The sequence below is a fragment of the Ictidomys tridecemlineatus genome, chromosome 10 (assembly GCF_052094955.1).
Source record: "Ictidomys tridecemlineatus isolate mIctTri1 chromosome 10, mIctTri1.hap1, whole genome shotgun sequence".
Classification (NCBI taxonomy): domain Eukaryota; kingdom Metazoa; phylum Chordata; class Mammalia; order Rodentia; family Sciuridae; genus Ictidomys; species Ictidomys tridecemlineatus.
Window position 1 is genome coordinate 1,662,901 of NC_135486.1, and position 26,163 is coordinate 1,689,063.

The 26,163-nt window shown below is 57.9% G+C and overlaps 1 protein-coding gene across 1 annotated transcript in view; it reads right to left on the bottom strand.

Annotated features, from left to right (window-relative positions):
- Window positions 1-3,961, bottom strand: part of LOC101957788 (LIM homeobox transcription factor 1-alpha) — a 47,125-nt gene extending 43,164 nt beyond the window's left edge. Inside the window, exon 1 of the mRNA XM_078023141.1 lies at window positions 3,885-3,961. Coding sequence (XP_077879267.1) covers window positions 3,885-3,961 — 77 coding nt within the window. The remainder of the gene's footprint in view (window positions 1-3,884) is intronic.
- Between the last annotated feature and the right edge of the window lie 22,202 nt (window positions 3,962-26,163).

Below are 26,163 nucleotides of genomic sequence, written 5' to 3' on the forward strand. Positions count from 1 at the left end.
CTGGTTAGGAAGCAGAGGGTGTGCTCCGCGTCCCCCCTCTCCACCAGGGGGCAGCATGGCAACACTCGCCAAGGGCCATGTTGACTTGGTAACTGAGGCCATCCTCGCAGAGACAGGGACTGGCCAGGAGCCAGCGATGTCTGCAGGCAAGTCTGCTGCGGGGAGTCTGGGAGAGCATGTATGAACTGAAGGAGAGACGGTGGGAGAAGAGCTTTCAAAGGCATGGGGAAGCACGAGGTGGCTTGTGGCCTGGGCACGGCACATGAGCAGCCTTGTCAGCTGGCTGCAAGCTGTCCTTGAGGCTGGGCCAGCAGGCCACAAAGAGCACTGAGCACCGCGCGGCGGTGGGAAAGTCTGCAGGCACAATAGCAGTGGCAGGGTCTTCTGCAGGAGACAGTCTCAAGGCTCACAGTGGAGAGAAATGGAGAACAATACCAGGCCAGCGGGGCCAGGCAGAGCCCCTGTCCCCCGCAGCTCCAGGGGAGCGTGGGGAGGCCCGCACAATGGGCTGGCAGAGCGCAGAGCGGGCTGCAAGGGTGATGTCTGCACGCCCCAGAGGCGCCGGGAGGCCTCATCAGGAACACAGGGCTCCTCGCCTGTCACAATGCCCCTGCCGATGGGTGGTCACCCTGCCATGGTGGGCAGAGTTCTTGTTCTCACAGAGCCTCTGTCCCCGTCGGGAAGCCTCTGCTTCTTAAGTGTCACGGATTCAAATCTCAGCTTGGCCTGTAAGCCCCTGAGGGAGTTGCAGACTGGTTGGGAGTCTCCGCTCCTCTGTCTGCAACATGACGTCCCCCATCTCAGGAGACACTTTGGAGATTAAATGACGTGCTTTATACACACCTGCCCATGAAAATACCTGAGACACTTCCAGGCAGCCCGATGGCCTGCATGGAGCTCGGTGGCCTCAGGCCCTGGGCTTCCTCACCAAGAAACACTAGGTCAGACGCCAACCAGCCACCGCACGGCACTGGGAAGAGGTCAGCAAACACGAAGGCTGAGCACTTGAGAGGCAGCCGTGGCCCTGGCCTTCCCTGGGCCACGGCAAATATTGACCCACCACCTGCTGCTGAGCGACACCCGTGGCCACCGCCTGGTGCCCAGCATATGCCCAGGACATCGGGGCGCGGGGGCTGGCCTTGCAGACCAGCAGCTGCTCCTTCGCTCACAGACACCATTGGGCAGATACCTGGAACAGAACCTTCCCTACCTCATTCAGTGCTCAGGTGTCGGCTTCCTTCCCAGGCTGCTGACCATATGCGGACCTGCATCGGGACCCCCACCTGTCCCCAAGACATCCGTCACCTTGTCCCTCATCTTGGAAATGGAAACCCAGGCCCCCAAAGAGCTGTGGCCTGGACACAAAGAGAGCCAAGACTGTTTCGGGACCAGCCAGGCCTGAGACTCAGCCATGGTGGAAATAAAAGAGGCCAAAACACGAGCAGAGAGTGGACACTGGGGGACAGTGAGTGTCTCCTCCTGGCAGCTGACTTTCCATCTGCTTCACCACCACCCGGGAGGCTGTCTCCAACCAGGCTGGATCCCGGAGCTGGGGCCATGTGGCACGGCCTATGTGGCAGTGTCCTGAGTATCACAGACACGCAAGCACAGCAGGAGACAGAAAAGAAACACAGGACAGCACACGCCCAGGGAGCTACCGTTGATCTCCTCTGGGAATGCCACTCTCCCTTCCCGACCCTCTCGGCCTCCTGGGTCTCTCCCAACCACCCCCAGCAAACACGGCGCAGGGCGCGGTATTCTTAGCTGACACTCTGGGCACAGATGCCCATTGTTCCTCCATTTTTGGCTGGCCACATGGCACGTGGCCAACGCAATGGACACTCCTACAAGAATGCGTGTTTCCTGGCTGTGTGGGTGCACGTGTGAGCGCGTGCGTGACGACAGCAAGGACAAGGGCGTCACGGGTGGGGACGATTCTAGGACCCCGACTAGGCGGCTCTGCACGCTCCGTGCGTGCTGCTCGTTTTGGTCACTGTCACTTCATTCAAGAGCACTGTTGCACCACAGTGAACACGAAAACCAGAGACGACTTTGTCACAACCCAAGGACTACCCGTAGCAGCCGCTGACACCAGCAGCACGGCGTGGGGACCGAGGTGGGCGGAGACCAGAGAGCACATTCCCAGCATGCTCGGTGCCCTGGCGTCTCCACCTGGCGCTGCCTGCCGTGGGAAACCTGCTCTCCAGGACCCCCGCCTTCCAGGGGAGGCAGAGAAGACGTCCACTGACAGTTCAGGAAGGAAGCCCACCAGGGCCCCGAAGGGCTCTGCCTTCCCAGCTGCAGAGAGGAACCCTCTGGTCATGGGGTTTCCAGAGGGCACTGAGCCTGAGAATCACACAGGTCAGTCTTATAGGACATGCGGTGGGGGGCAGCAGCAGCTTCTTTCATCTGACCACTGCCCTCCTCCCGTAAGGCCTGTGCCGAGGACCCTGGCAAGAGGCAGGGCCGGACCCTCCACATAGCCCCGGCCCGAGCATCTCACGCTCCTCCCAGCTCTCCCGAGGGTGAAAGGGAGCTCCCAGAGTCGACCTAGCGACCAGCACCCGTGGCCCCACCCTGTGTCTATACTTTTGAGTTGGCCCTTCCTGTTCTCCTACTCTCCCACCGTCCACCTCAACTCCCTGCTTCCCATCCACAGCTGGGTGGCACCACACCTGCTGGGGTGGCACGGCACAGTCAATGCCACTCTGACTCTGACTTGCCCTGCCCCACAAGGAGCTCGCAGTGCTGAGCGGAACAGGCCAGTCCCAGAGCACAGTGCTGTGTGGTCCTCTTGAGGATGTGCAGGCAGACTCAAGAGGCCAAGGGAGCCAGGAAGAGGGGGCACTGTGTGGTGGGCAGGGTCACTTGTGTAACAGGAAGAGGCCGGATGGGTGACAGGAGCAAGCACTGAATGTGCTCCACGTCTCCAAACTGAGCACACTCAGCGGTGGAGAGGCTGAGGGTACCTGTTACCACCATCACTTAAAGTTCTACAGAAATGTTAAGAACCTGGAAGGTCAAAGGGCTGTGTTCACCCTGGACCTCCTGCACCCAGACCTAGGCCGCTGTGTTCCCAGCAGCTGGAGCAGCCCTGCCAGGTGGCACGTAGGCTGCTGGGTGGGGCAGAGGGACTGGGGGTGCTGGGAAGGCCGCTGCTTCCCTGTTTAGCTCCTCATCTTTTCCGCCAGAGTTCAGCATGCAGTGGAGACCAGCACCTTGGCTCTCAGAGGTCAGAAGCTGTACCCCACGGACCAGAGCCAGAGAAGCCAGGCTTCCTGAAGCCTCCTTGAGAAGAGGCACCAACCAGACTCCCTGTTTCTTGACTCCATTTTAGTGAGAAAAACTGAAGCCGGGGGCAGCCCTGCTCAGCCCGAGGTGCTGGCGGCCACAGGGACATGCCCTCTGTCTGCTGCCTGCCGGTCCCGCACTCCTGTCTGGGCCAACCCTTCCTCTGGCCTGCTTTTGTGGTCTTATTAGTGCTGCAGAGATGCCTAATGCTGGGGCCCCTGTGACACCATCACACAGGCGTGGAACAGAATCCCTCCGCTGCCGCCCTCAGCTCACAGCGCACAACTCACCACAGCCGAGCTCTGAGCCCAGGTGCCCAGCGACAGACCAGCGGATCAAGAAAATGAGGTCTCTACAGACAGTGGCGCCTTGCTCGGCCCTCAGCAGGATGGAACCACCCCATCTGCAGGTGCGGAAGGGACTGGAGACTGCGGGGACAAGGGGGCCCGCCAGTCCAGAGGTCCAGGCACGGGCTTGTATCACCGCCCACTAGGCAAGAGTTTTCCAAGTCCGTTCCACGTGTAGTGCTCCTCCTCCTCCGATGGACCAGGTACCCACTCTTGACCCATTTCCTCCACCACCTATTTCCTCACCTCTCCGACGGCTTCTGTAAGGAGTTACTGCTGGTGGCGACCTCCAGCTCCCCCTGTGAGGCCAGCCTGGTCAGCATGTGTCCTGAGCTCCCCAGCAGGACTGCCTCCTGCAGACCATCACCGCCTCCACGTCACTCAGGGCCAAGCTGAGCCTTCCCCAGGATCTGACCTCGCCATCCCTGGGCCTCAGCCCCTTGATCTCGGTTTCCTCCTACCTCACTGGTCCCTCTGTGTGGTCTCCTTGTAGCTCCTCTTTGTCTTGGTCACTGAGTGCCACCTTTGGTGATCTCACTAAAAGCCAAGGCTGACTTTCCGGCCGCCTGCTCACTCTCCCGAGTCTGCCTCATAGCACACCTATCTACAGGTATCTCCACCTGGATTTCTTTCCTGACAGTTAACTCCTGTTATTTTACTTGTGCATATTTACAGGGTGCAGACCATGCAACCATCAAACCAGGGAGCTTAGCATTTCTGATTCCTTTGAAAACACTTCTAAAATTGTTTGATTGACACATAATAACATGCACATCTATGGGGTACAGTGTGGCAGTTTACAATCTAACTATTCAAAACCAAAAGTAGAAACATAGGATCTCTGGTTTTCCAACCCAGCTGACTCTCGCTAGATCTGCTCCAACCACAGCCCCTCTCCTCTAGTGGAGGACACCTGCGTCTCTCCTGCTGCTCAGGACCCCAATCCCAGAGTCACCCCGACTCTCGGCCACACCCCACACCCAGTCAGTCAGCAAGCCCCCACTTGGCCCTCCCAGCACACCCAGAGCTCCCACGAGGCCCTCGCTCTGGCCCCGCAACCTCAAGGGAGAGCCGTCTGCTTCCTCTTGCACCTGCCCAGTGGCCTCCCACACAGCAGCCAGGGTGAGCCCACCAAGAGCTAAACCAGACCATGCCACCCACCTCGACTCCCCATCTTGCAGGTGAGGAACAGAGACCCTGCAGGTCCAGGTCCAGGAACTGGCTCCACCCAGCTAGTAACCAGAGAGGCCAGGATTGGGCTGGGCAATCAGAGCTGCCCTAGGTCACTGTGCAGCCTAGCTCTGACGGTCTCCCAGTCAAAGGGTAGGATGGGGCGTTGCAAGTTGGGGGCCCTATGGGACTGCAGTGTCACACCACCACCATTGCCAGCCCTCGCTCTCGAGAGGCAGAGCTGAACGGATGAGGTCATCCACTACATGGAGATGCTTTACCAGGGAAGATAGGCCGGAGGAGATCCAAGACCTGGGCTGGATCCCCCGCAGGAGAGCATCAGCCTGGAGAGTCTGCTGAGATGAGCTCAGGGCGCTGGGCGAGTGGGGAAACCAGGGCTGGTGGCAAGTGTGCAGAGCCAGTGGCACCCCCATGCCAACCGAAAACCTGCCATCTGATTTCCAGTTAGGAGGCCTTTCCTCTGCTCCTCTCCCTGCCCAGCTCTATTCAGAGGGTTAGAGAACAGGGACGAACAGGAGCTGCAGACACAAGGACCCCTGTGAGACAGGTTCCGTGCGCACAGACACAGCAAGCGGCATGCAGGCTGGCAAGCTCCTGCACACGCCACACGCTCCCTGGATCAGGGGCTGGGGCTGCAGAGTGTGCTACAGCCAGAAGCTTCCAGACCTCCCACCAAGGAAGTGAACAGTGGCAGGCTGGGGTGTCCCTTGGGGTGTCCCAAGCCCCAGGAAGTCTGAAGGGAGCAGAGCTTTGGAGGACCTCTGTGTTCTGCTGAGGGCAATGAGCTCTCAGAACCCCACGGTGGGACGGAGGGACGGAGGGAGCCCAGGTCAGCCACACCCCCGCCTCTCCAGACTTTCAGATTCCAAGTCACAACTCTGAGAACAACTAGGAAGTTGAAGATCAGTCCTCCCAGGTCAAAACTTGGAGAAATGCTCCAGGAGAATCGCCTGCACCCTCACGGGATTCTGTAACCACCCAGCACCAGGCGGGAGGCAGAGGAGCAGAGCAGCAGGAGCTCCGGGAGGCCACTCCAGCGTTGACGCTGACCCCAGAGCCAGGAAGAGGGGACCTCCCTAGCTTGCACACCCCCATTCAAGCAAAGGGGCCGTTCTAGTCAGCTTTTATAGTATGGTGACTAAAAGACCCGACAAGAAAATGCTGGAGGAGAAAAAGCTTATTTGGGGGCTCAGGGCTTCAGAGGCTCAGTCCATAGACACAGGTTCCTTCCCCGGGCTCCAGGTGAGGCAGGACATGATGGCAGAGTGTGTGGCAGAGGGAAGCAGAGAGAGACTCCACTCACAAAGGGGTACACCACCTCCTCCAGCCACACCCCACTGCCTTCAGTTACCCCCAGTAACACCCTCAGGGGGTCAATGCACTGATTTGGTGGATGCTCTCGTAACCAGTCATTTCACCCCCAAGCCTTCCGGCACTGTCTCCCACGTGAGCTTTTGGGGGACACCTCACATCCAGGCCAGGAGAGGGACTTCTTAGGACTCATGCTGTGGGTGTCGAGGCCCCGGGCCAGGTCCTAGGAAGGTAAGTGTGAACAGACCACGCAAACTCCCTGCCCTCGGAGTTCACGTTCCATTAAAAACCAACAAATCTCAGATTAAAACGTCGGATGATCACAGTGGACTACAGAGGCGTAGAGGATGACCGGAAGTGCCGGGGGACCTAAGGTTCTCAGGGAAGAGCTGATTTCTGAGCCAAGACCTGAAGGAGCTGGTAAGGGAGAGTCAGTATCGAGGGAAGAGCTGGCACAGAGAACAGGTGCAGAGGCCCCGAGGCTGCTGCACACGCGCCCGCGGAGAGCAGCGGAGCCCGTGGGGCAGGGGAGCCCGTGGGGCAGGGGAGCCGTGCCAGGGCTGGAATCAGAGAAACCAGCAGACCAGAGAGGACTTGCACCATGGGCAAGGACTTCACTTTTCCCCTGGAAAGTCCTTTTGTCCTTTGAACGTGCGAAGAGGGAAGTGCAGTGGAGGAGCAGGAAGTGAGTGCTCCCAGACGTAGGAGCGACCACAGGCCAGGTCGGGGCAGGAGGAGCACTGAGCCCAGACTCGGGGTGGCCACCCACCAGGCCAGGTAGGGGCAGGAGGAGCACGGAGCCCAGACTTGGGGTGGCCCGGGGCAGCAGGGCGGGCAGGCACCAGGAGAGGAAGCCTCTCCCAAGAGTGCTCCTAGAGGGAGATGGGGCCAGCGAGGAGGCTCTAGGGCCAAGGGTCAGAGCGGTTCCAGGAGGCCGCCGTGGAATGTTTGGTGGGAGGGAAACTTCAGGGTGGAGGAGGGAGGGTAGAGCGAGGTAGGTTGGGAACAGGCACCTATGCAGAGCGCCTGGCCTTGCTTAGGGCAAGGGAAGCCTCCTGCCTGCTGAGGGAAATGTGGCCACTCGGTGGAGAGCGGTGCGGTCTGGGCCACTCTGGACAGCCTGATCTGACCACGGGAGCCCAGCTGCAGCTGACATCTGGCTGTAATTCCCAGGGTGTCTGGCTTTGCCAGGTCTCCCCTCCTGTGGAATGTCCGTGGAGTGGGGCTAAAGCCCCATCAGGGTGGGGCTCAGGAGGGAGCAGAGTGCCTGGTAAGCTGAGCCCTGAGCTGAGCCACACCCACGCGGCTGGGGCCTTGGGCAGGTGCTGGAGGTGGCGGGACTAACCTGCACGGTGGCTAGGAAACCATCCCCACACCTATTGCCAGTGCACACAGGCAGTAAAGCCGTCCGTGTGTGTTCACATGCACTTTAGACTCCTGGAGGGGAGCCCTGGCATAGTGCAAGGAACACCAAAAGGCCTGGTGTGAGTCCCCCATCTCACTTATTAGCTGCGTGGCCTTAGCTGAGCTACTGAACCCCTCTGACCTGAGACTCTTCGACTGTAAAAAGGGATGCGATATCCAGACCACCAGTCACCCTCTGCAAGTGAGCAGGTAGCTCTCGAGTTGGCAGAGCAGCCCATGGCTACCTAGATGACCAGGTCTAGCTGTCTAGAACTGCTTCCGTTTCATGAAACATTCTGGAAGCCACTGCAAAGACCATAAGAAGGGTCACATACAGCCCCCAGGAGGGGCTGGACTTTCTGTAACTACACACTGGACAAAAGCCAAGGACCAGGTCAGAGTGAAGCCCCAATGCCCAGGCTTGTGGTCTCCTCCAGAGGCCATGCACCTGTCATCCCTGCTGAGCCGCCCCAGGCTGCCCAGAGCTGCCCAGAGCTGCCCAGATGAGGGTTTCTGGTTGCCGCCCCTACGACCCTCCCCTCTCCCAGCTCCGGTCCCTGGGAGCCCCTGAGACTAAGGAGGGTAGATGATGAAGACTCCATGTGGGACGGCCTGGAGGGTGTGGTCACCTCAGAGCATGGGTGCTCTGGAACACCCTGCTGAGAGCCAGCTTCCCTTCCCTGCTGCTGTCCAGGACCTGCTGCCATCCTCACCATGGACATGGCCACCAGAGCCCAGCAAACTAGCAAGACAACTGTGAGCACTATCTGGGTCTCAGCTTCGCAGTAGCCCTCTAGATCCCTGTCCAGCAGACCCTCCTGTGATGGCAGAGACCTCTCTCTGTACTGTCCAGTATGATCGTCACAAGCCAGGTCCACGGGCCTCCGAGGAAGGCGCACAGAGGCAAAGGCAGAAGCCGGGAAGCACAGAGCCCACCCTACCCCGCCTCCTCCCCTTGCCCCAAGGTCAGCACCAGCCCTGAAACCCCTAGGCTGTCACCTGGGCCTACACAGCGCTCCCTGTGGCTCCGGTGGGCACACGATGAGGATGACCAGAGCCGGGAAGTCAGAGGAGGCTAGGAAATTCCCTGATGGGGCCAGGCAGGAGGTGCTGCCCAGAAAGGGCCAAGTCGAAGGACAGCCTCGAGTCGCCAGCACCCAGCAGGCTGCAGAGAGGAAGGGCCAGGCCAGGGAGACCCAGGAGCCCGAAGTCAGGGGTGTGGAGCTGCCCTGGCAGAGGCAGAGGAGCTGAAACCGGCACCATGCTTCCTGCAGCAGAGGCGGGTCTTGAGTGCAAGCCCACTTCAGCCTCCGTTTTACAGACACGAGGAGTCTGGGCACTTCTGGGCAGGGGACAGGGTGAGGAAAGCACTCTGCTGGGCCAGCACACGGACAGAGGTGAAGGGCTTGGGAGGGCATCCCCTCCTTCTGCCCTGCAGGAGCGGACCTAGGTGGTCAGCACACAGGCTCCCAGTGGTCGTGCCCACCCTGCTGGAGGGCCTGGCTTTGCAGGAGCAACGTGCCCCCCCCCCAGGACAGGCCCTGCTGGTCTGAGGCCTTCTCTTCCCACTGTGCCCTGGGGTGGACGAGTAGCCCTGTTACAGCCAAAAGGACAGGAGCAGGGCCTGCCAGAGGCTTTTCAAGGTACATTTTCCTCCATGCAGATGAAGCAAAGGGTGGAGAGCCACCCAGGGCCAGCCTTCCTGCCCACCTTGGGCCTGTCAGTGAGAAGGGGAGGCCAACCCACAGGCACTGGACGTGCTGGACGAGGACCCAAGGCCCGAGGACAGGAGGGGGAGTGGGAAGAGGTCAGGCCCGGACACTGCTACAGGGCTATTCCAGTCAGCAGCACGCACCTCCAGACCAGGCTACGGGGACATGTGGCAGCCTGAGCCCTCCTCTGGGCTTTCTGTTCCTCGCAGCCCAACATCTGCCAACCCACAGAGTGACCAATGAGTCCTGCAACAGGGCCTGTCAAGGCACGAGCACCCTGAAGGACATCCCTCTGTTGAAGGCACAGTGTCACCAAGACAGGAGAGCAAGGCCACCACCGTCAGAGACGTCTGTCCCCATATCAGAAGCCCAAGAACGATGCTGTCCCCTTGCAACTGGGCAGGGGCAAACATCCGGCAGGAAGAGTCTGTGCCAAGCAGAGAGAGGGCTCAAGGCCAGCTGAGCCCTGCACAGCCATCCAGCTGCCCACGAGCCTCAGCGTTCCCTCCTGGCCAGACCTGGGTGAGGCAGCAGGTACTCCCCAGCCTCATGCCCACTGCCCACCATGCTTTACGGACACAAGAGCAAATTCCGCCTATGTCAAGGTCAATGGCAAACACTTGCTGCTGCAGAGAGCTCCATGTGTCCAGAGAGAGACCCAGTGGCACGGGTGAGGAAGCACCAGCCACGGTCACTCAGTCCTTGAGAGCAGCAGGCCTCACGAGGGTGGCACCCGTGCCGTGGAAGACACCCACCTTCAGGGCTACTGCCCCTCTGCCCTCTGGTCTGCTTCCTCTGGGCTCAAACCACGCACACTCCAGATGTGGCCCCTCCCTCAACACAGGGAAGCCGAGGACGGGTGGGCAGGAGGGGGTGGACTGCAGAGGAACTCAGCAGTCGCGGGGCCCAGGGCCCTGGCGGGTCTGCTGGAGCTCTGCACAGGGCCTCTGAGTCACAGTCACTGATGATGTGGTTCAGGAGAGGCCATGAGGATGGAGCTGGGGCTGGCGGCCCTCAGCTCGATGCACCTGGGGAAGTCCGCCGGCAGCGTGGACAGCTGGGAGGAAGGAGGCCTAGACTGCCTGGAACATGCTCCCCGGGTCACGGAGGGACACTATGAGCGCATCCCTGCAGCATGAGGCGGAAACAGGACCGCACCACATTCCAGGCCTCCCACGAGAAGCACCTCCTGGACTGAATCCGCAATGACCGGCTGCTGGTGCGAGCCGGGAGCGCTTGAGCCTGTGCCGGGGCCAGGAGGGGCAGCTCCGCGGTGAGTCCAGAGGCAGAGTGTCTGGCTGACATACCCTCCCCAGCAAGCTCTTGGGGAGGGACGGGTGAAGCCAGCCTGGTTTTCTGGAGGCCCTGCCATGTCTAGTGACAATCCCCCCACCCACAGGCCTTTTCAAAGGTGAGCGGCGAGGGGCCTGGACAGAGCTTGCCTGGCCATCTTCCTGGGGGACCAACACCCAAGGTGGGCACCACTGAGAGCAAGTCCCACAACACCCGCTCTCTGTCCACGCAGAACAATTCATGTCACCATTCGAATGCACAGTTGACCTGAAGGGAGAATGAAGGTCAAAAAGGTCAAATCAAGCAGTCAGGGGTGTCTGCCTGTCTACCGAGGCAACCTCACGCTCTTGCCTGGCTCCTGGACACAGGGTGCTGACCTAAGTCTCCTGTTTATCTTCTGATCTGAATGTCACCCTCACACTTTGCTGCATAATATCTTACTCATGACCACAAACATGTACCAGCCACTGAATGAAGGCACCTCGTGCTACATACAGGTCTCCCCAAAATGCCCACTGTCCCTTATCAAGACAAGCCACTGGAGGCCAGAGCACATCACTGAGAAAGGCCCAGGCCACACAGGAGTGGAAAGAGCTCGCGGGGCACAGGAGGAAGTCAGGGGCCGTCCAGCCACGGTCAGAGGCTGCGGGAGCACAGGCACACCCCGAGGCCCACAGAAGCGGTGCCATGAGGGCCGGAGACAGGGGCGGCCAGCCTGGAGCTCACCTGATGCGTGCCAAGCGCCTCGACAGCACGGGCTGGGCATGAGTGTCCCCACTTTACAGAGAGGCCCCCACAGACTCTGCTCTACTGACGTGTGGTGCCCGGGTCCTCGAGGGTGCAGCCACCTGCCAGGGTCCCTGGGACCACCTCTCTGCTCTCCTCCTGTCAGGTCCCCCCGTGGCCCCACCCTCAGCCCCCTACACAGGTGCGGACACACACTGCCACTCTCGTGTGCGAGGGGTACTTCACCTCCTGCTCCGGGTCACGCCGCTGCGTTTACTGATGACGGTTCGCCTCTCACACCCCCACTGTCTCTGGAAGAACAGCGTTGTTCATCTCTACAGCACAGGGCCTCGTGTACCGTCGGCGATTAATAAAAGTGGGTCAGAGTGAATGACTTCCGACTGAACTGATTGGGGTTTGAATCGTGGGCAGGGAGGCCCAGGCTTGTCGCTGATTCCAGGAGCTGAGGAGGACCACACTGCCCTTGGCTGTCCACCTCCACAGGACTGGGCTCCAGGGAGGAATAGTCACTGCAGAAATCAGAGGTGGGTGGCAGCAGGGCTGATGGATGGCCACCACCTCAGATGGAACCCAGTGGAGGGGCCTGGGGGAACCCGTTCACAGGCACCAGTGAGCCCAGTGCCCCTTCCGTAGGCGGAGGTGAAAGCTCTCACCAGGCATTGGGGCGATTAACCTCAACAAGGTACTGCCCAGACATGCCTACGAAGCCAGGCGGGGGGCGGGCGCCAGCACTGCAGGGATGCCCGTTGCCTGGCCCGCCTGGGGGACCGGAGCTCCAGCACCCGCTTGATTGGGGGAGTGTGGGTCTTCTGCACCCTCCTGATTCAGGGGAGTGTGGGTCTTTGCACGCAAGTGATTCAGGGGAGTGTGGGTTTTTGCACCCGCCTGATTCAGTGGAGTGTGGGTCTTCTCTCCCGCCTGATTCTGGGGATTGTGGGTCTAAGCATCCGCCTGATTCAGTGGAGATGGGTCCTTTGGTCTGTTTCGACTCTCCACTTCAGCACTGGGTTGCAGGAGCTAGGGTTAATGATGGAAGGAACCCCACGGTTTCCAATAAAGGAGGCTGCCCTGCCCGTTGACCCAGCTCAGCCAGCCAGACTGACAGCTGAAATTGCCGCTGCAGAGCATCGGAACGCAGGGCTCCCGGCAGGCAGCACCCGCAGCCCCAGCACTGGGTCGGCCTCTGCCAGGCCAGCGCTTTGCTCCTGGGTCCCTCCAGCCACTCTGGATGTTGCTGGTCAGTACCGTGATGGCAGTTACTCATTAGCAAGCGTGGATAACAGCCCCAATAAGCAGCAGCCTGGGCCTCACAGGAGACAGTGTGACGGATCATTCCCATTTGTGAGAACACCCCAATAAAAATGTCAAAGGTGTCACACTGAGTCTGTTGGGGTAACAGGGTGACTTCCAGGTAACTCGTATCCTTCCTTCCTGAATTCCTGGCCAGGGTCCCTTCCACCACACTCTATCACAGGCCCTGGTGTCCAGTACCTCCGCAGCCCCTCCTCTCTTGACAGAGCAAATCCAGACACAAACACTGAGTAATCCCCCTCCAGGGAAGGAAGAGCGCTACATGGGCAGCTGGGTCAGGCCTGGGCTGGGAGCAGTGCAGGGACACACACAGCGTCCAGCAGAGACACGGGGCCTCTGGTCTCTGAGCACGCACAGCGTGGGTGCATGGGTGCCTCTGTCCTCCTGGGATTGGAACACCAGCCAACTCAGAACAGAGCAACCGGTGCCAGGCAGCAGACAACCGCGGGTGTGTGGGAATGTCCCCAAGGCTTACAGGGGGACGCCAGAGCGTGAGCAAAGGAATGCGTGCCCCAGAGAGGCGACGGGCAGCAGGAAGAGGAGGGGGAGGCTGGAGACAGAGGCCAGGGAGAGGAAAATGGGCCCTGGCCTCAGGCCCGACAGCCCATCTCTGACTCTCCTTGCCAGACTTGACTCCCGTGCCAGGCATATTTTGGAAAGGCCTCCCTGCCTCTGCTGACTGACCAGACCCTCAAGGTTAAGAGCTCTTTAAACACACAAAGAGTCCAGCCAGACAGCCATGCCAAGAGGCAGCCACCTTCCCCCGTCACCCTTGCTGTCGTTGGAGAAGCCTCACGGGAGCAGCTGCGGGCCCCGGGAAAGGTAAGCCTGTGTGACTAGTGATTGACAGCAATGCCACTTCTCAGCCCTGTGGAGACGAACCCTGGGGAGGCCTGAGGGGCTCTTCCTCAGTTCAGATGAATCGCTCAACTCTTCAGAGAGCCTGGGAAAAACGCCTACGTCCACGGAGCCGAGGAGGAGGGCAACGTTAACAGACAATGCTCGTGTACCGCCTGACAGAGGACACAGGGTCTGCACAGGCGTGCCACCGGCGGGACCTGATGTGGGTACGGTGGCTAGGAGAACTCCAGCTTAGAGGAGGAACATGCTTTGACAGCAAGAGAGGCAGAGGGAGGGACCCAACTGAGCCCCAGATTTGGGCTCTACCATCTGTAATGGCCCCATACAAGGGCCACCCTGGCCGCCCCATGGTCACAAGCAACTGGCAGAGTGGATCCAAATGGGCGTTGTGAGCTGCATACAGGCGCCAGCTCTGGGGACATCATTTCACCATGGCACAGGAATGGCGTGCGCCCGGGGCAGGCTCTGTGGCTACTGGCAAGAGGGGCCAGTGGGCAGGGAGGCTGGTGTGCTGGGAGTGGTGAATGGTGGACGGGATGCAGGGCCAGCCAGGGTGGGAATTCGCTGGAGACAGGAGCCAGGGGTCAGAGGGGCTCCGTGGGTGGCATGTCCAGTCGATGAAGTTGTCTTGGCATCTGCCCACCTCCCCCCAGCCACAGGGCTCGCTACCAGGAGCACCAGCTTGGCACGGGCATCTCTGCCAAATCCTCCCCATGGGAAGGGGCATGGCAGGGCCGGGCAGGCGCCTGGGAGACTTCAGGAGCCGTGAGCCGAGCATCCAGCCCTGTGATCTGTCAGTCGTGGTCTGCGCCAGTCTCACACGCCTCGCAGCGGGCAGATGGATGCAGGTTGGAGACGGACTGACCCAGGTCATCACTGCCCCACGTGAACCCCTGGAGCTCCCGACTGCCAGGGTACCCCAAGCCTCCTCTTCCCACTAGCTTTCTCCAGGCTCCAGGCTCCTGGACGCTCACTCCTTCCATCGTGGCCACAGGAAGTCGGCCCCTTCTTTGGGGTGCACTGAACCCTGACCCCCACAGCACCCTAAGTACCCTCTGACCCCTGGCTCCTCTCTCCCACCCTGGCTGGCCCTGGGGTAGCCACCCAGCCTCTTGCATTTTGCTGGATGATATAAATGAAGAAATAAAGTGGGACTCTCACCCAGGGGGTGGGAGGCGGGGCCTGTGGTTGGTCCGTGAACCCCCAGATTGTACGGCTTTGTGTGTGTTTGTGTGTTTCTGGGAATAACTGCAGATGCTGACAACGCTGACCAGGTGTAGAAGTCGCTGTGCTGAGGGCTTAACACATGACTGCTAATCCAGTCCTCACGCCTAGGAGACAACTGGCTTTGCCTCCACTTAAAGGTGAGGAAAGGGAGGTAGCAAGGGCTCGAAGGACTTGCCCGGGGCTGCCGAGCTAGTGAGCAGTGAAGCCGGACTTCCAACCCAGGCCACCTGCGCACAGCCTCACCCCCGGGGCCTCTTCTGGGAGCCCCTGGCTCTGGCGTACTCCTGCAGGGTGAGGAGCTGCGCTGAGCCCGCATGTGGGAGGCGCCCGAGCTGCTCTTGGAGGAGCCTGCTCACTGCCGACAGGTGCCCTCCTCTGCAGCTCTGTCCTCGATGGATCCTGGCACTTCTTCTTAGCACCTACGTGATGCCAAGTGCTTCACCAAATGCTGCCTTCGTGTGCCAAAGGCGTCCCCTCTGCAGCCGGCTGTGCTTCCTCCCGTCCCCCTCCTGTCACCAGCAGCCTCTCTGGATCTCACTTGCTCCCTATACCCAGGGGCACACACCGGCTTCCTGCCTGCCCCACGGTTTGAGTGGCAGTTGATGGGAGGTGGCAAGACTGTCTTCTCCTTCTGCCGGCTTGCTTCCCGGGGACAGGGATCCCTGGAGAGCAGCACAGCGCATGCCCGGTCTCACCCGAGGAGACTTGCCAGCCAGGCAGTCGCTCACAGAGGTCCAGGTTGAGGCGTGGAGCACTTGCCCTGTACCTGGTGCTGAGGTCCCTGAGGGCTCAGAAGGCACCGGCAGGAGCCCCACTGTGGCCAGAGGCGGAGGCAGGACGCCTGTTAAACAAGACCCTGAGGGGACCTTGGCCCTAGACCCCAGATAAGAGCTATCTGGGCAGGCTCTGCTTGTGAGGGTCTTTTCTGGATTCAGCTGGAGAGCGAGAATTGAACATCCTCTACCAGTCGATGTTTCCCTTTGTCCACAAGTTCTAGAATAGAACCGGGAGCCTTTTAATTTTGGGTTACAAACTCACCCGATTGGTCCATGGAGGCTGTTATCCTGACAGGGACTCCACGGCTTGTGAGACATGAACAGGTGGGGACTCCAGGGGTGGTCAGAGGCCAGGTCTCTAGAAACCACCCCTGTGGCCAGCAAGCGCTGGCCTAGTTTGCTTCCTGCTGCCGCTGAACCCAAGCTCTGTCCCCAGCTCTTAACGAGGGTCACAGCTCTGCACTTCCAGACCCAAGTGCATGCTTACCTTCTCCAACTACAGGGTACCTGAGAGGAGATCCGAGGGAGAAGCTGGTACCGCACCCTCCCTGAGAGGGAAGGTGCCATGCTGGCTCACCTATTCTCCCAGCAAAAGCCCTGCCTCTGCATCCTCGTCCCCCTTCAGTTCGAGGGGCTGGTGCTGCCTGTCCAGAGCAAGGTCATTCAAATGCTCCCATGTCCAACAGCCTGCACAAATGGTGTGGGGAACACGTACCCTGCTCTTGGCATCTCTGGTATGAAGATAACTGGCGTTCACGGAGACCATAGTTGGGGCCCATTCGACAGCATCAATAAACATATCAACCCCCCCCCCCCAAGACCCTCGAGTAGAGATTTGGGAGGAGGGCTTGAGCCGCCGTTTACATGACCCTGCCTCTCCAGCCCTCCCTGGGGCAGGCCAGTGCTCGTTTTACTGCCTGGCAACCAGACTGGGCCTAAGCTTGCTAAAATATGAGTGTTTTCTTGGCTGGAGTAGCAGAGAGCCTGCAGCCCTACAGAGAGAGAAAAATTGAACACACCAGGCCGTGGCTCCAGAAAGGGGAAGAATTAGGCTTCACACCGAGCAGGCTGAACCATGGCATTCTTCAGATAATGCTTAACAAACCCCCAAACAAAGGCAGCCAACTTAGCTGCATGTTCGTAAAATGTATTCTCAGCAGATTCGAGCCTACTGGAGCGCCGGGCAGCCCCGCAGCAGGTCCCCGTCCTGGGCTTCCCGTTTTTCCGTGCTACTCCCCTTGTCTGGATCCCAACAGATTCTGCCAATCAGAATTCCTCACCTCGGGCTCAGGAGGGCTTAGCAACCAAGGTAAATGGTAGGGCTTTTAAATTTGATCCTTACCCTTAAAAACAACTGCTCCCCGCAAGCACCCCACGCCGATGGGCCGTGACCCAGGCCAGTCCTCCTCGTCGAGTTGAGGGCCGACTTCTCCAAGATGAGGAGGTGCAGAGCCCCACTCACCTCCACAGCTCTCTGTTGGCTGCCAGGGTTGCAGTTCATGTCTACCCATGATGCACTGGGCTCCAGTGCCACACTCCTGAAGGCTCAACTGAGGTTTCACACACACACACACACACACACACACACACACACACACACACACACGTGCACATGTGCGTGTATACACATATTTCCTCTGCCATTCTTTTTTATCACCATGGTTATCATTATTGTGATCAGGTTTGTGTACCTAAAGAAAGCCAACTTGATAAACAGGAAGACAAGCTTTTGTGGTTGGGGCTGACTTTCTGTGCAGAATTTTCATGGCTGGTAGAAACAGTAAAAGGCAAGGCTTCTGTGTGCAAGACCCAATGCAAATATTGCTGAACTTCAGGATTACTCCCCCCATGGTACTGTGTCAGTCTCTCACCCCAAGTCCCAGGATCTGTGCCCTGGACAGGCCCCTGGTAAGAGTCTCTCAGGAGCAGGAACCCCAAGTCCACAGACCTTACATATAAACACAATCGCCCTCTCCCACAGAAGGCAGGGCCCCCTCCCGAACATGGAGGATCAGCCCTGCTGGCCAAAGTCCCCCTGATACCCCTTGCTAACTCTGACCTCATGCAGGATTCTGCTAGGGACTTTCGCCCCTTGAATAACACTCCCTATCCCTCTCCACACTCCCATTCAGGAGGGAGGACAAAGTACATTTAGTGCCTCTAAGAAAGCAGATGCCCAAATGCAAGATACGCAGCTCTGGAAACCTCAGACCCTCCGGCTCTTGACCCTCCTGCATGCGGCCCCTTCCCAAGGCTTGTCTGCACTGAAGGTGCCCTCTGGGAAGACACCTCCAGCCCCAAAGCACCGTCCAGGGTCAGCGTCAGCGTCAGGAGCTGCAGTCAGCTTGGACTTGTGGCCTAAACTTTGATCGAGTCACGTCTGGTAGACTCCAGTGGCGGCCACTACAAATGTGGAGGCCAGGAAACATGTCAAGCATAGAGTCCAGATCCATCCCCAGGAGGCAGAAGATTCTGAGACTGCTGGGGGTGAAGACAGGGGCATTTGTTTTAGGGGAAGGGTTTCAGGCTGAGCACAGCCCAGAAGAAGCAGGCTTTACACACAATAGCTACAACTGTAGGAAAAATCAAGGCAGCATGGGTGTGAGCAGCAGCTATTTGCAAGACCATCCATTCAGTCACACATACGTGTGTGTGAAAACACAAGGCACTGTCCTTTGAAAATGATGCTATCTTGTTTAGCATGCAGCCTCACCAGTGTAAAAGTCCAGGAGTGGCCTGTTGGCTGGTCAACAATTCCATTGATTCAAGATTGTCCTGTGGTTTAAGAGTTTTTCTCCCCCTAGAGATAAGGAAGGGTTTTCACTGAGAAGTCAGCCTCCTTCGCGGCCCTGGTGACCAGTGCTCCCAGGTGTGCAGTGGCAGGCTGTGGACAGGAACACGCCCAGGGCAGCAGACAAAAGGAGCAGAGTACAGTCCAGCCACCTCTGCTAACTGAGCCCCCACCAAGCTTCTGCAGCTTCCCTCCCACTCTGCCAGGGAGTCCATTCAGACCCACCCACATCTGCCACAGATCCCGTGTCTGTCACTCCAAACTCCAAGCTCCCACCAGCTGCCTGCTGACATCTCCTGTGGATACCATGGTGCCCATGAAGTTTCAGTGGCCATCCTCCACCCACCCTGCAAACTGCTCATCAGCCAGCTAGTATGTCACCATCTGCCCAGCAGCCGCCTTGAGCTCCTGTCTGTCCCCAACCAGTCCCGTCAGGCCTCCAAGTCCCCTCCTCGGTCCCTCCACCTTCACATCTCCACAGTCGCTGCCTCTTGTCTCCCTGAACCAGACCCAGCAGCCATGGTCTTTCTGGGATGTCCGTCAGCTGTCCCTCTGCTGTGGCAAGCCCCCCAGGGGTTTCCCAAGAACTTAGAATAAAAGCCGGGATCACTGCTCTGATCAAAAATCTCCGATTCGATCCTCGCTGTCTCCAAGAGCACTCCGAGGCACTCGCCCGCCCCGGGCAGCCCCAGCACAGCTCTTCTTCCTGGGCCTCAATATGCAAGCTAGTTTCCAACGCAGGGCTTTTCACTGGTCAGATTTCCTGCCTGGAATGACCTTCTTTTCTTCCTTTTCCCCTTCTCCTTCCTCCTCCCTATCCTCCTCCTTTACACACAGGCCCTGGGCATTCAGCTCTAAGTTCAACAGGTGTCCCTGATCCCCCAGCCTAAAGCCCTGTCTGGTCTCTTGACCATATACCCTTTACAGTTCTGCTTTTTTTTTTTAACTTTTTATTTTATTTATCTTTTTTTTGGGGGGGGGGAGGGTACTAGGGATTGAACTCAGAGGCACTCCATCCCTAAGCCACATCCCCAGCCCTATTTTGAATTTTATTTAGAGACAGGGTCTGAGTTGCTTAGTGCCTCATTTTCACGGAGGCTGGCTTTGGACTCATGATCCTCCTGCCTCAGCCTCCAGAGCCACTGGGATTACAGACCTGCACCACAGTGCCTGGTACTGCTCTCGTTTTCTCATGCTGGCTTGATTCCTCCGACTCCACCACACCCATGAGCAGAGGAGCCCCACTCATGGCAGGGTTTCAAAGCATGTTCAAATGCATGGCTCTTCTAACCGATGAAATCATACAAACGCACTCCTAGTCATAAACATGTAGCTCTTGACACGTTGGAGAAAGTGTCTTTATTGTTATCACTGTGCACAAGGAGCAGCACGCACAAGTTAATGCTTTCATTTTAGTTAATACCAGGAGACAGAAGAAAGAAATGGAGAAGAAATGATGAGACTTTTCCACCTCACTCCAACCTTTAGCACTTTCAAACAGCTCCATGGTCTGTTCAGACATGAACGGACTTAAGAAACAGTGTTGAGGACAAAAGACCTAAGTCTGCATCTGGGGCTCAGCCGATTACTACACAGGGATGCCAAGTCAGCCACACCCCCTCTGTGAACAAGCCAATTACTACACATTGATGCCAAGTAGGCCACACCCCCTCTCTGAACAAGCCAATTACTACACAGGGATGCCAAGTACGCCACACACCCCTCTCTGAACAAGCCAATTACTACACAGGGATGCCAAGTAGGCCACACCCCTCTCTAAACAAGCCAATTACTACACGAGGATGACAAGTCAGCCACACCCCCCTCTCTGAACAGCCAATTACTACACAGGGATGCCAAGTCAGCCACACCCCCTCTCTGAATAAGCCAATTACTACACATTGATGCCAAGTAGGCCACACCCCCTCTCTAAACAAGCCAGTTACCACATGGGGATGCCAAGTAAGCCACACCCCCTCTCTGAACAAGCCAATTACTACACGGGGATGCCAAGTAGGCCACACCCCCTCTCTGAACAAGCCAATTACTACACGGAGATGCCAAGTAAGCCACACCCCCAGCTTTGTTTTTTTTCTCCTGTTATGAGAATATCTTCAGCCCTGAGCCTGACAGGAAGGCAAGGAGGCACAGTCAGCCTATGACAGCACTCTGCGAATGTGCATTTGGCGGAGGAAAAGTGTGGCTTCGCCTTACTGAGACAGGAGGACTTTTCAATGACTGCAAAAATCCTCCTGACTGCGGATTTCGCTGGGTAGCGTCTGATTACCTGGCTCAGTGTTTGGAGTTGAAGCAGAAGATGAAGAAGGATGGACTGCGAAAGAAAAATTGTGAAGAACACGTCCTGACAACACAGTGAAGGCTCATTCTGGGAGGCAGAGCTAATATTAGGAGCCAGCCACAGGCAGGCTGCGGAGGTCAGAGTTAATTACAACCCCCGGCCTTTTCGGTGCGGCCTACCCAGCCCCCTCTGCTGGGATGCCACCTCTCCATCTGAGCTGGCTGATATTGGCCAGCAGTGATTAGAATATGCCTACAGGGGCTTTAATCTTCCCTCCTCTAGTTAAACTGTTTTCTTGCAGCAAGATTTATAGGCGCCTTTTCAGAGCACAAGCGTTGCCACTGCGGAAGTCTGTCCACTTGCAGACCTGGTCGCCCACGGACCCCAGCCCTCTCCTGGGAATAAAGGCAGCCTGTATGTGGGTGATTGCTTCCTGTGCAGAGGTGGCATTAGGTTTCCCGATCTCTGCCCGATCTGCAACAGCCACCAGAACCAGGAGTCACAACCAGAGGAAAAACAGGCTTGAGGTGGCCTGGAGGACAGCCAGAGTGCCCCCACACTCCCCATCTGCGAAATGGGCTCACCTGGCCAGGCTCTGACAGATGGGACCCACGGGGCATTTGGGAGAACGTCATTCACACCTTGACCATGCATCCCCCCAGGGCATCAAATGCAAAGGAAGGGGCTCAGCCTGGGGGATCTGGACTCAGGTTCCTAGGGAAGCAGCCCCAGCTAGGACTGCTTGTTAAACACTGCCACAGGTTCTAAAAGAAGCAAGTGGGCACCCTTTCCAAGCACCTTTGTCTGCAGTGGACCTCTGTCCATTTGAGGGGGCTCAATTGGTGGGGAGGAAGGTGGGGAGGAAGGGAGGGGTCATATTTGCCAACATAGGACACTGCTCCTGGAGTTGACTGGAGTGTGAGCTAATTAGGAAAATTAGTCTGTCTCCTTGGCTAGTAAAGAAATGCAGCCCAAGGCATGCAAACTGAAGGCTGAAATCCAAGAGGAAGCAAGATCCTGGGCCACTGCAGGGCAAGAGACCTGGCACCAAGCCCATGTTCAGAGCCCAGACGGCCTCCACTCCTACTCTGGCAGACCAGCCTTGACTGCCTCTTCACCAGGCAGCCTCAGGAATTCCAGCTTTAGAGGCTGGTCAGAGGAGAAGACTTATACCAGCACCTGCTACCCATGCACTTGACAACCCTCCGCTCCCTTCTTGACTCCAGGGCGGCGGGAGGGGGGGCTGGATCTGTGCCAGAAGTGCCCTGACAGCCTGCCCACCTCCCACCTGGAGGCGGAAGCCAGGGCAGAGCCAGGGAAGGGCTCCAGTCTCTTCGACTCACTTCCAGCTGGAACCAACTCTGTTTGGCTGGACAGTGAACGTACACATGTCCAAAACAGTCAGGTTTTCACACTGAGCTTCACTCTGGGCAAGTTACTTTAGTTTCCTGGGCCTTGGCTTTCCCTGACTCAGCAGACATGAAGTAAGAGGATCCAGAATAGAAGGGCACATTCCCACCATGTACCAGGCACCAAACAGCATTTCTCATTCTTCATCTCACTCAATCCCAGGAGAATCCTGCAGGATTATTACTGAGTCATTTTACAGAAGAGGAAACTGAGATCCCAAAAAATAGGATGACCTGAGCCCACACAGGTCATGTTTAAAAACCAGGATTCAAACTCAGTCTACTCAACTTCAAGCACAACCCTCTTTTTCAATTTTTAAACACCTCAAGGAGGTGAACTGAGCACTCGCAAGACCATGTCTGGAAAGAACTGCAGGAAAGAAAGTGACCACATCACACTGTGAAGCCCTTGAATGCAGGAGAGGACCACCATTCTCAAGTGCCCTGGAGTTCAAATGACTCTGACTCAAGCTCCCCAGCTCTCTGTCCATCAGCCACATGGGTTAAAATCTGGAAAACAATTGCAATGCAAATTAATGTTAAAATTGTTAATAGAAAGAATACTCACAAGGGTGGGGTGGTGCTCATCCATCATCCCAGCAAGTTAGGAGGCTAAGAGGAGGATGGCAAGTTGGAGACCAGCCTGGACAATTCAGTGAGACCCTGTCTGTAAATACAGCTTTTCAAGGCTCAGTGGTAGAGCCCTTGCCTAGCGTTTGCGAGGCCCTGGGCTCTGAAACCACATCACATGGTAGTCCTCACGTTTGTCCTGCCAGCGGGATGCAGGGAGCTTGAGAGAGACAGCACCACTTCTCTGCAGTACCTGCTCCTCCGCTGGCAGAGGGCTGGGCACCCTCCAAGCCCATCCATCCAACCCTGAAGACTGTCCTGGGGGCAGAACACACCTCATGAGGCAGAGTCCTCGCACACCGTGATCCCCCTCTCTGCGGGACTCAGGAACTGAGTTCACGAGCTCTGCTCCTGGAGGGGCACGGGTCTGGACGGCCCTCCTTACAGAAAGAGGCCCAAATTCAGAAAGTGATTTGCCAAAAGAACTGGCTGGGTGGTGGCCGAGGGTGCACTGCCGCTGGGAGCTCCTCTGCCCCCGCTGTGCCATGAGCATTGGGAAGGGTGCAGGACCCTCTCTCTGCCCAGGACCCCACCCAGCATCCCAGGATCCAGCAGTGCTGCTCCACTGACTCCTAGGCACCCCTTAAAACAGAGTCCTGGGAAAGAATCCCTGTCCCAGTACATCTCCAAGAAGCCGTCAGGGGACTGGTCCTGTTCCAAGATGCACCTTGGATTTGCTTAAAAACAAGGAAGCCAAGAATCAACAAGCCAACAGATTTCTGTATTCCCCTAAAGACTCTCTCACTTTAAAAATCCGATTTATAGACCATCCCCAGGAATGCCTCCATTGTGTGAACCGGGGTACCCTTGTCCTGGGGCGAGCTCCAGCCAGGCCGCTGTTTGCCTGCACAGCTTCAGAGACAGACTGAGTTATTCATTAACTCCAGCATGAAGGCGAATAATAAACTGAAGTGCGTTAAACAAACCCAGATGAGGGACTCCATCACCTCCCCGTCAGGAGGTTTAAACCACTGAAACCCCCAGGAACAGAATGCTCCCCTCGCTCAGGGCCCACGTCGCTAAACGGAGAGAACAATATTTATGCCCGTCCTGGCGGTCACTGGGATGACCGCTCTCCCAGGCAGGGTCAGCGTGGATGAAGAATCCACAAGCACTGGGGGCCAGGGAGGTGCTCCCCAGCGTCCACTTCCAGCCTGTGATTCCCAAACACGCGCAGAGATGGGGCGGAAAGAATCTGGGAGGGGAAGTGTGGTCTGGAGGAGGCAGGAGGCGGGCTGCGCTGGCCAGGGAGTCCAGCCCAGGGCCCCTCTGCAGCCACCACTTAGCTCTTATCTCTCCCCAGGGATTCATGTGTGAGCAGCAGCAGGCAGCTGTCTCTGCCACGGCTGCCACCGGGACTGCAGGACACCGAGAAGCCAACTCCTCCTGGGCTGCTCCTGCGGGCGGGCGGCCGAGACACAGTCACAGGTTCCAATTCTGGGGGGACCCCGTGTCTCCTAGGCTACAGCTGAGGACTGTGTTTCCCTTTATTACAACAGAAAACGTGTGTCCCCCAGGGACTGTTCAAGCATCTGTACAGGGCACACTGCACGCGTTGTGTGTGTGTGTGTGTGTGTGTGTGTGTGTGTGTGTGTGTGTCTGCACGGCTCTGCGGCGGCAGGTGGCAGGACCCAGCTCCTCACACAGCCCTCTCTAGACGGTGGATATTCTCGGGGCCTTTCTGCCCTTCCAGCAGCCACACGGCCACAGACGTGCAGAGATACAGTTGTGTTTGAGGCAAACAGACTCAGAACTCTAATTAAAGTACAGGAAGTATCTCCTCCTCAAATTTCCTTTAGGTTTAACTCCATAAAAATCACTAGGCAATATCCAATGGGCAGAGCAGATCGCGGCAGCCAGCAGCTGTGCCGGGCAGACAGAGCAAACAGACGTGGACACACACAGAGACTCTGGCCTCCCTCCCCTGCCTTCATCTCATCTCTGTGGTCACATTGATGCAGTTATGGTTCTGTGTCCATCTGGAGGAGGAAGGGCAGGGTGCTGTTGACTCGCCTTGGCAACCCCCCGCTCAACACCCGCTCTGACCCGACGCTCGAGCAGAGTGGCCCCACAGATAGCCACCCACAGGGCCTGCATTCACTGGCATCAGCACCCTAGCGTGTGCTGTCACCCAAGCCCAGTCCAGGGTCAGCCGCAGAGGACCCCAGCAACAGGAATGGGGGTGAACGGGAAACTCCCTCTCAATGGCTGTCACCAAGGCTCCAGCCTCAATCTTCCCGACCACTTCTCCCTTAGCCAGTGTATGTGACTCAGTGTACAAAGTGCTCACCCTTCCAGTGTCCAAGCTCCGAGGACTATGAAGACTCCATGTGACAGTCCTCAGGTCCACTCGCAGTACCGTGTGGTGGCCACAGAGCCATGGGGCATCTGGAGCACTGGACATGGAGTCGGGGGCTGAGACTGAGTGGAGATGTGCTCCAAGTCACCTGTGGGTTCCTACGACTCAGTGTCACACTGGAAAAGGAGGAGGGCCCCCAGCCCAGACTGCAGGGCCTGTGTGGGAGCCCGATCTGTGGGGTGCTTGGCAGACCACACCCGCCTGTGAGCACCCTTAGGAGCCTTGCTAGGGAGCCTGCGGGTCAGCACCTCCACGCCCAGCGAGGTGCGTCCATGGCGGTCAGGAAACTCCCCCCAACAGGGGCTCCAATTTAAGTACACTGAAGCCCAGCAGGGGCTGAACACCAGGGGCGAGGGCAAGGAGGACAGGCGGGGACAGGCCTTGGCTGCTGCACTGGACCAGACACATCATGCCAGAGGCGCAGTTACATGGACCACAGACCCTGCTTCAGGTGCCCAGTGCCTTTCACCTTGCTCACTGGTCACCCCGACTCACCAGTCCACAGCAAATGCAACAATTACCACAAACTCAGAGGCCAAGATAACAGGTGTCGACTCCCACGGCCTCCAGGCCTGCAGGCCGGTCAGTCTCAGCAGGCTGGAGGGAAACACTCAGCAGGGCCGCGCTCCCTTGGAGGCTCCGGGTAAGCCTGCCCCTCAACTCAGCTCCCCGCGGTGCCAGTGCCAACCTTCCTGGCCTTGTGGCCACATCACGCCAGTCTCCACTGCTGTCTTCACAGAGCGAGACGTCCTCCGCCCTCTGAATGACTTGAGATGGATCAGGTTCCTCCCACATAACAAGGATAAGGTCCTCTTCTCAAGACCCTTAATCCAATCACAAGACACTTTCTCCCAGTGTGGTGACTTTATGGGCTGTACAGATTGGGACCTGGGATCTTGGGTACTTCCAGAGTGCTGTGCCCACTGCAGTAGGCATGCCAGGCGCTGAGAACACAGAAGACCACACACCCCACCTGCTCCCAAGAAAGAGCCTCTGCAGGAGCATTAGGACTCGGGGCCTCTCAGTCCTGGAAGGCAGGAGACCCTGGTTCTCGGAAACCACCAGTATCGCCACGCAGCATGCTAGCAAGGCAACCTCTTGCTTCCAGCTCCTTGTAGAAACTCGATGCAGTGACCCCTGCCTCAGCAAGCCTTCCAGGGCTCCTGGCGCGTGCAGAACCGCTGGCCTGGAGGCACTGAGCTCC